Raw genomic sequence first — 10,272 nt, 5'->3', positions numbered from 1 at the left:
ACTTGACTCTCTCTCTCTCCTCTATTTTTGATCTGCATGAGCTATTAACAAATGAGCTATTAACATCCAAATCATGACCAACAAGGCAACCATTATCTCAATCTTAAATATCTCTGCCTAAACATCCTAACCTTTTTATCTCTATATCTAAGCATCAAGACGTTACATGACCGTAAAAACAGAATTATCATATGGTATAATAAGGTATGGACAAACTAAATCTTTCATTCCCTTACATTCAGTTTATTTTAAATCTTCTCTCTCTAACTTAAAACACTCGAGGGTGCTTTGAGCATTCATTGGATACTCTTTCTATTTGTGATTTCAAGTCACGATTAATAGATTAGTAGCTTTCAATCGCTAACTGAACACCCATTGATCCGATTAAGACATAATTAATGGCTTTTACAGACCACTAGTTTGATTAGTGGAACTCAAATTGTGTTGGTTTGGGAAATGGAAGTACTCGAAAGTGTCAAAATACTATAAATCTTGTTCCTTGTGTCCGGTGTTTTATTACTTCTAATTGCCTTCATCTTACTGGCTATATATACACGCTCTCAATTTGTGCATAAGTTTTTCAATACATAGAATACATTGTTTTATTTAAAATACAACCATTGAGTACATAAAACACAAATAATTAGACACACAGAAAACATAACATTACACTTGAATTGATATCTTTTCAAATCATAATTGTGGTATCATAATAAGACAGGAACTAATATTCATAAACTTGAACTTTGTCAGTTGTTCCTTTGAATCCTCATCAGATCAATATATGACTTCCCACGAAGTTCGCGCGACACATATCCCTTGGCATAGTCTAGTACTGTTATTCTTTTGAACAATGCTGGAGTTTGAGGGGTGATAAGGCTAGGCGCAGGCCCTAATTCTCCATCAAGTCTTGGACTAATAAAAGTGGCTATGGAAAGCCTCTCTTTCTCTGAGTTGACAATTGCTCGATGCTCAATACTTCGATAGTTTCCATTGGTTAAGATCTGTCATAAACCATTGGTCAATTATATATGCATCACACAGACACACACTTTGAATACTATCACTCACAAAGCCCAAGAGTTGGCCTGTGCAAGAGATTATAGTTGCCTCCTTTGTAATTAGAGTTCAAATTTCTCATAGATACGTTCACACACAAATTTCTATCTCTTACAGGCCAACCCCAAGAGTTAGCCCGTAAGTTATTGTGTGTTTTCAAGAATTTACTGTTTATATCTGAAGGGTAAACAATATTAGTCTTAGAATTAAGCCCAATGTTACCTCTAAGCTGTCTCCAATGTTGACAATAAAAGCATCAGGCTGTGGTTTGATGGGTACCCATTTGCCATCTTTCTTTATCTGTAACCCATCCACATCAGTAGCTTGGAGAAGGATGGTAATGCCACTAGCATCAGAGTGGGGGCTCAGCCCAATAACTTTTTCTGGTTCTGGACATGGCGGATAATGGCTGATTCTTATTGATTGCAGCCCACCCTCAAATAGCCTCATCACGTCGTCTTCATTCATTCTTAGTGCTTTTGCCATGAGGCTGAAGAGCTTCATGCCAAGATTTCTTAATTCCTCTGTGTATGCTTCGATGGTGTTTCTGCTTGGAAAGACAAATAAATTAATTGCAGGCTGAGTTATTTAATTAAGATTCAAAGCATATCTTAATATGTAAGTTCAGAGAGAGAGAGAGAGAGAGAGAGAGAGAGAGAGAGTAGTGAGTGACCTGAGTGGAAGAGGCAGGTTCGGAAATAGATGGGGCTTTCTTATGTGAGTTGGGAGTGTGATCATGTAAAACATGTCTGCCCAATCAAGCTTCTGCTCCTCGGACACAACGAATGCTTGCCCAAATCCTTCCACGTGCCCTGGTTCTTGCCAAAATCTCTTCTTCTCTTCCATTGGCAGCTTGAAGAATTCTTGTAACTCTAACTTCACTTTCTCCACCATCACAGAGCTTACTCCATGACCAATCAACTGCAATAATATTATTATTTATTCTTTCCATCATTTTTCAACATATATAATTTGAATCTATCAAGAATTAATTAAGATGCATAATTAAACAAATGCATATATACCTGAAAGAAACCCCAATCTTTGCAAGCGTTGTGCAGCTTCTGCAGCTCGGAATCCGCCATTTCTGGAGAAAGCAAGCTCTGGAAATTGATGACCGGGGCTTGTGATAAAGAAGGGGCATCGGATATGAATGGAGGGTCTTGATCAGGCCGAACATAGCGGAATGGAACAGTGCTGAGTGGCTGCTTTGCGAGCTCCTGAACACTAGGCACCAACAGAGAGCCGCCTAGCCTGGCCTCCATGGCGTTGTGTGAAATCGCCCAATTAAGCAGCTTGCCTTCTTCCTTCCACGATGCGGAGAGGGAACGAAGTTCAGGCCCCCTCTTATACTCGCCATTTTTGATGGGATGATCCCAAGATTAACATAATTAAATCGAGTAATTTACAAAAATTAGGAGAGTAAGGCTTGTTTTAATTATAAAGACACTTTTGAGGTTTCAAAAATAGTAACGAGTATCCTATTCCTTAGTCAAATTTAAAAAACGTGTTTAAATAACATATATATATATATATATGTCCCTAGTTTTAAGATATTCTAGAATCAAAAGAAAATCAAAACAACAACAAAAACTTATCCTTTACAATCCCATCTTTCACAATAAGATTTCTGGATTGAACCTCAATGGGTTGAATTAGTACAGAGAGTGGGGAGGAGATGATATAATGGCTGAAAACCCATTGCTAATAGGGTTTTAGCACTCAAAAACTTTATTATTGATTGATAGGTTTTCAAAATATTGGAAACTTATCGTTAATAGTCATTAATCAAATTTTAAGAAAAATAAAAGAACAAGTAAAACAAAAAAAAGTTGGTGATGGCTGATACTTGGGCTCAAATGATGGAACCCAACCTAGATCACATAATTTTTAGGTTTTTGATTGAATGTCAGTGCCAAATTCAGTGGTGGATTTAATTGATGAGAGATTGAGAGACGAACTAATTCGGTGCCATCATCATTGTTGAAGATACTCATTACTATAACCATCGTAATCTCTTTCTTGCTAGGATTGAATTAACCCAATTGAATTACATTCTAAATATACAAAAATCGAGTTAAATGATGAAAAACCCCACCATTAATGAAAAACCCAATCTAATAAATTGTGCCAATGAGTTCCCCCATTGTTGCAACACAGTGTGAGAATGAAATATCGTTGTTGATTGGCTTTTTGGCATTCTAAAAAGTCCAATGGCGTTAATTAAAATTCTATGGTAGTATCTGTAAGTTTTTTAAATGTTAAAGAGTACTATTTATAATTATCATAAACTTTGAGGGTATTAGGCATATTTTTCCAATTAAATTTTAGGAAATGATGACCCACTTTTTGTAAGCCCTGAAACAGATAATATTAATAATAGTGATGAAAAGCACGATGATGTGAGAGCGGTGTTTATTTTAGAGGCCAGCCAACAGAATTACGTAGTCAAAATCCGGGTGCGGTTGACCCACCAACAGCAAAGCCCCCGTCGTTTTCAACGGCCGGACCTCCAAGCACTGGTTCGTTAATAAGCAAAGCCAAAGCGTTGCCATGGCCGCTGGGAAAATCTAGTCCAACTGACCCGTCCGACCGTCAGTGTCGTGCTTGAGTTTTTGGAACCTTGAGACAAAATATAAAAAATGAGCCCCCAAATATAATCGCTGAAAGTTAAAGCAAATCTAAAAGAATGAATCTAATGAGCCAATCGACAATCGAGAGGCAGTGAACCATCAGTGACAACGAACAATGGAGCAAGAGACAACAAACCATCGGCCGGCCACAACCCACAAGGGCGAGCGACCGAGCAAAACAGCGAAAGGCGATGTTTAGCTGGGCAAGCGACAGAGCAGCGAAAGGCGATGCTTGTTGGGTGAGCGACTGAGCAATGAGCCATTGGCCACGAGGGCGAGGCAAGGCAATGAGGACGAGCGACCGCCGACCGAGCAATGAAAGGCGAGAGAGCGAGGGCGAGAGGGAGAGAGTGAGGGCGATGGCTCAGCAAGAGGAGGAGAGGCAGCGAGTGACCAGCGACAGAGTAGTAGCGAGAAGCGAGAGGCAAGAGCGAGGGCGAGGCGCGACGGAGCAAGAGAGATAGGGTTAGGGCAGCGAGCAAAAAAGAGGGAGGGAGAAACTTTACAGACGGAAAAAAGATGGGTGGCTGGGCTAGGATGGGAAATGGGCCCTTACAAATAAAAATATTTTTTATTTATGGACCCTTAAGTAGTGAAGTTTCCATGATATTTTCATAGGCCCTGAGGTAGCTGTCTCATGAACCTCATGGAAGATCCGGCCCTGCCGACCGCTGTTCTGTAACCACAGACCACCACCGACCTTGGGGGGGGGGTGATCGACTTTGTTGTTCGAAGGCTCCCTATTTCAATTCAAAGTAGCACTCAAATAGCATTTTAGATTTTTATTTTAGTTTAATATCTAATATGATAGAACTGAAATAAGAAATGAATGTTTTGCTCCTCCCTCTCCCTCAGCACCCACCCCATTGCATGACCTCAATTTCTGCAAAACTTATCACAGTTCTTAAAATAATAATAAAAAAAAGATAAATTATACCAAATATCTTTGAAATTTGGCAAACCAATAACGATGCTCTCCACATATAAAAAATTGATAGAGATTTCTTTTGTCTTTCATTAAATTATTCTGTAAATTAACTATTATGCCTCATATTTTTAAATTTCCCCCCCCCCCCCCCCCCCCCCCGTCTTCTTGATTTCTAATACGTATGTCCTTGTCTCTTAATTTTTTAAATACTTTGAATAAGTCTCTCAAAGAGACGTTAGGTCGATATTTTAGTTATTGAGTTATTTTTTTTTTTTTTGATGACCAAGTATCTAGACTTTGCTTGTTTGGTTTTAGAGAAACCGGTATTTCCCCTTGCTTCAGTCTCCAGATAAATCGGATATAATCACAAGTTTATATACTTTCAAACAGATACATGATCAGTCCCCACCAAATTAGATATTTCTGCTTTCACCAGGAGTTGATCTCCTGCCACTCTTAAAGAAATTTACGAATTTTACCACTTGCACCACCATGCCCTGAAGTGAGTTATTTTAATATTATCTATTTGAGATTTTGTAGGATAATTAGTGATTGAATTATAGGAGAAGTTGTTAATATTTTTCTATAAAGTCATGAAATTATTTCTCCTAAATATTTAACTATAGTGGAAGTGTGGGTTTTCTTCTAGTTAAACCTCCCAAACACATTTTTGATTGAGTGAATTCTTTCAAAATAGGGAAGCATAAGAGAACCAGTCCAAAACAAACTCTTCCTCTTCACATTGACCTATTACTAGAAGCCAAATTCTCCCACATGACAAAGGCTGGCTAGGTTGGAAACTAATGTAGATTCATTAGTAGTGGGGCAAGAGAGGGTGTTGAAGGAAATGCATGAAATGTTCTCTGCCATGAATGCTCATTTGGACTAGATTTTAATAACCAAATAGCTAGGCATACCAATGCTAGTGGGAGAACGAACATAGACTTTGTTCGCAAGGTGAACCTGGACTTTTCACGCTACAACGGCAGTGATGATCCTACTACTTGGATTTGTCGTGCTGAGCAATTCTTCAAATTTGATCAAACTCTAGAAGAAGATAGGGTGATGCTCAACTATGGCTCCAATTGTTCAAAGATGAGGATCATGAGGTTACATGGGAAAATTTTATAATCAGTCTTCATGCGAGGTTTGGTCCTACTCAAAATGTGATCTCACAAATTTGCTTCAAATCGGTACAATGGGAGAATATCAGACACAATTTAAAAAATTATTAGTTCAAGCTGAGCAATTAACACCATCACGAGAAATTAGTTGCTTTGCTAGTAGCTCAAAGGAGAGTATTAAGACGGACGCCCAATGTCCAAGCCTGTAGACCCACTAATCTTACATCCGTTATTGGGTTAGCAAGATTGTATGAAGAATGGAATTGCTTTCTTGACGTGCTATTGTTGGATTTTTGGCTCCTCCCAAGTCCCACATCGGTTGGGCAGTGGGAGGGAGGGCCATATTTGCATTATTTTAGCACCTCCCCCCTTTGTGTTATGTATCCCTTCAAGCATCCCAACAAGTTTGCATTTATTGCACTTGTACCCCCTCATTTTGTGTGTGTATTTCTCTTACACACTTTGTATTTTCTCTCTTTGATATTAGTGAAGATTTGGTGGTGTCCGAGGACGTAGGCCATATTGGTCGAACCTCGTTAATTTTCTGGTGTTCTGTTTATGTTTATATTCAATAGTTTTTGTCGGGTATTATTTTGGTGCTTTCAATTTTGGGGAAAATTGCCCGATTTTCCCAACAATTGGTATCAGAGCTCAAGGTTCTTAGTATGCTCTGTGGTTGCAGTTGAGTCTGATCTTCCACATCAGAAAAGATCATTGTTTGGCCAAGTTTTTCTTAGTATGCTCTGTGGTTGCAGTTGTGTCTGATCTTCCACATCAGAAAAGATTTTCTTGGATTGTTCCGCTTTGATAACTATTGAATATAGAAGATGGCAGAGATGGCAGGCGAAAAGAGTTCAGAACAATCCACATTGGGAGCTTCTTCTTCGTCCACTTGGGCGAGGAATCTGGCGAATACAAGAATTGCAGTGGAGGTGTTTGACGGCTCGGGTCATTTCGGCATGTGGCAATGCGAGGTTCTAGACGCTCTTTTCCAGCAAGGTCTAGACATCGCCATTGAAGAAAAGAAACCAGAAGATGTTGAAGAAAAAGATTGGAAGACCATCAATCGATTGGCGTGTGGTACAATTCGATCATGCCTGTCCAGAGAGCAGAAATATGCATTCTCGAAGGAAAATTCTGCCGGTATACTATGGAAGGCATTGGAGGAGAAATTTTTGAAGAAAAGCGGTCAGAATAAGCTCTACATGAAAAAGAGATTGTTCCGCTTTACTTATGTTCCTGGTACCACGATAAATGATCATATCACTACCTTTAATCAGTTGGTAGCTGATTTGATGAATTTAGATGAAACGTTCAAAGATGAAGATTTGGCTTTGATGCTGTTGGGATCCCTTCCCGAGGAGTTTGAATTTCTTGAGACGACTCTGCTTCACGGGAAGGTTCAGGTGTCTCTTAGTGAAGTTTGTGCTGCTTTGTATAGCTATGAGTTGAGAAGGAAGGATAAAAAGGAAACAACGCATGGCGCAGCAGAAGCATTGATTGTAAGAGGCCGTTCGCAAAGCCAGAAGAAAGGAAGGAGATGGAGGTCCAGTTCGAAACCCAGACCGAACAAAGATGAGTGTGCCTTTTGTCGGGAGAAAGGCCACTGGAAGAAGGACTGCCCAAAGTTAAAAGCTAAGGGCAAATCTGACAAAGGGAAAGCCGTCTCAAATATTGCTGAAGTTAATGATGAGGATTCAGACCTTTCATTAGTTCTTACGTCTTCAACAAGCTATTCTGGAGCTTGGCTTTTGGATTCGGGTTGCAGCCACCATATGTGTCCCAATCGGGATTGGTTCTTTGACTTTCAAGAACTTGATGGAGGAGTTGTCTACACAGCAAACGACACACCTTGTGAAACAACCGGAGTTGGCACAATCCATTTGAGGAATCATGATGAATCAACCAGAATACTGACAGATGTAAGATATGTGCCGAGTTTGACAAAGAATCTCATTTCTGTGGGAACATTGGAGTCCAAGGGATTGAAGGTAACTGCAGAAAATGGAGTTATGAAGGTGTTCTCTGGCGCACTTGTAATATTGAAAGGTATACGAAAGAAAAATAACTTGTATTACTATCAGGGTAATGCAGTTATTGGGACAACAGCAGCAATAGCTTCAGATGATGACAGGGATACAGAAGTAACCAAACTGTGGCATATGCGTTTGGGACATGCAGGTGAAAAATCTTTGCGAATTTTAGCCAAGCAAGGATTATTGGAAGGCGTCAAGACCTGCAAATTAGACTTCTGTGAGCACTGTATCAAAGGGAAGCAGACGAGAGTGAAGTTTGGCACTGCAATCCATGATACTAAGGGTATTCTGGATTATGTTCACTCAGATGTGTGGGGACCATCCAAGACAGCATCTATGGGAGGTAAACACTATTATGTAACCTTTGTTGATGATTATTCCCGAAGAGTATGGGTGTATTCTTTGAAGAAAAAGGATGAAGTGTTGGGATGTTTCCTTAAATGGAAAAATATGGTGGAAACTCAGACTGGCAGAAGGATCAAACGACTCAGAACAGATAATGGTGGTGAGTATAGAAATGATCCATTTGATAAGGTCTGTCAAGATGAAGGTATTGTTCGACACTTTACAGTTAGAGATACACCACAACAGAATGGGGTGGCAGAACGCATGAACCGAACGTTGCTGGAGAAAGTTCGGTGTATGTTGTCCAATGCTGGGTTGGGCAGACAATTTTGGGCTGAGGCTGTGACTTATGCTAGTCATCTCATTAATCGATTGCCATCAACTGCTATTTGTGGAAAAATACCTTTTGAGGTATGGTCTGGAAAACCTGCTAATGATTATAATTCCTTACATGTTTTTGGTTCCACTGTATACTATCATGTTAAGGAATCCAAGTTGGATCCAAGAGCAAAGAAAGCTTTGTTCATGGGGATCACTTCTGGAATAAAGGGCTATCGACTCTGGTGTCCGGAATCGAAGAAGATAATCTTTAGTAGGGATGTTACTTTTGATGAATTTGCCATGTTGGAAAAAGTAACAAATGAAGTTGTGCAACAGTTTGATGATGCTCCACAACAGGTGGAGAATACTCCAAAACAGGTGGAGTTTGAAAGAAGAATTGACCCAGCAGTAAGTATCAAATCAGGTGGAGACACTCCTGTGGCAGAGGAGTCGTCAGATGAAGAAGAGGTTCCAACCCAAAAACCTCCACAGCAACAAGAATCAATAGCAACAAGAAGGCCACAACGAGAGATTCGAAAGCCTGCTCGATTTGTCGATTTGGTGGCCTATGCATCTCCAATTGTAAATGATGAAGTTCCTGCCACTTACAATGAAGCTGTCCAAAGTTCAGAAAATGAAAAGTGGAGGAAAGCTATGAATGAAGAAATGCAGTCCCTTAAGAAGAATGAGACATGGAGGCTAGCCAGCTTACCGAAGGGAAAGAAGGCAATTGGATGCAAATGGGTATATGCAAAGAAAGATGGATTTCCTGACAAGAATGATGTTCGCTACAAGGCAAGGTTGGTGGCTAAAGGCTACGCTCAGACGGAAGGTATTGATTATAATGAAGTGTTTTCTCCAGTTGTGAAACATTCTTCCATTAGAATTTTGTTGGCCTTGGTAGCGCAATTGAATTTGGAACTAGTTCAAATGGATGTGAAAACCGCGTTTCTACACGGTGACTTGGAAGAGGAAATCTATATGACTCAGCCAGAAGGATTCAGAGTTGCTGATAAAGAAAATTGGGTTTGCAAACTAAACAAATCGTTGTACGGATTGAAGCAATCTCCGAGACAGTGGTACAAGTGATTTGACAAGTTTATGTTGGGGCAGAGGTACACAAAAAGCAAATATGATCACTGTGTGTATTTACGTAAGCTACAAGATGGATCTTTTATTTATCTTCTCCTATATGTTGATGATATGCTGATAGCTTCAAAGAATAGTGGAGAAATTGAAAAACTGAAGACTCAGTTGAATAAGGAGTTCGAAATGAAAGATTTAGGTGAAGCCAAGAAGATTCTCGGCATGGAGATAATCAGAGACAAGAAAAGAGGAAGGCTTTGTTTGACTCAGAGAACATATCTGAAGAAAGTACTACAACGTTTCGGCACGAATGAAAAGTCAAAACCTGTGAGTACCCCGTTAGCTCCTCATTTCAAACTAAGTGCATCTTTATCTCCGAAGAGTGCTGCGGAACAGGAGTATATGTCAAAGGTTCCGTATGCAAAAGTTGTTGGTAGCTTGATGTATGCTATGGTGTGTACAAGGCCCGATATTTCACAGGCAGTTGGAGTTGTGAGCAGGTATATGCATGATCCTGGAAAGGAACATTGGCAAGCTGTGAAATGGATTCTACGGTATATTCTGAACACCGTAGATGTTGGCTTAGTATTTGAGCAGGATGAGAAAATGGATAATTGCATAGTTGGTTATTGTGATTCCGACTATGCTGGTGATATGGATAAACGTCGATCTACGACTGGTTATGTGTTCACATTAGCAAAGGCACCGGTCAGTTGGAAGTCTACCTTACAGTCTACAGT

General features: G+C 39.9%; 1 protein-coding gene across 1 annotated transcript; it reads right to left on the bottom strand.

Annotated features, from left to right (window-relative positions):
- Positions 1 to 657: 657 nt before the first annotated feature.
- Positions 658 to 2,451, bottom strand: LOC127793778 (protein SRG1-like). Its single transcript, XM_052324505.1, has 4 exons — positions 2,085 to 2,451; positions 1,733 to 1,980; positions 1,282 to 1,606; positions 658 to 1,004 (listed from the first exon to the last, which is right to left on the bottom strand). The coding sequence occupies exons 1-4, from the start codon at positions 2,322 to 2,324 to the stop codon at positions 750 to 752; spliced, it is 1,068 nt and encodes a 355-aa protein (XP_052180465.1). The 5' UTR covers positions 2,325 to 2,451; the 3' UTR covers positions 658 to 749.
- Positions 2,452 to 10,272: the final 7,821 nt, after the last annotated feature.

This window comes from Diospyros lotus, chromosome 2 (assembly GCF_014633365.1).
Source record: "Diospyros lotus cultivar Yz01 chromosome 2, ASM1463336v1, whole genome shotgun sequence".
Lineage (NCBI taxonomy): Eukaryota > Viridiplantae > Streptophyta > Magnoliopsida > Ericales > Ebenaceae > Diospyros > Diospyros lotus.
This window is presented reverse-complemented; position numbering and strand designations above follow the sequence as displayed.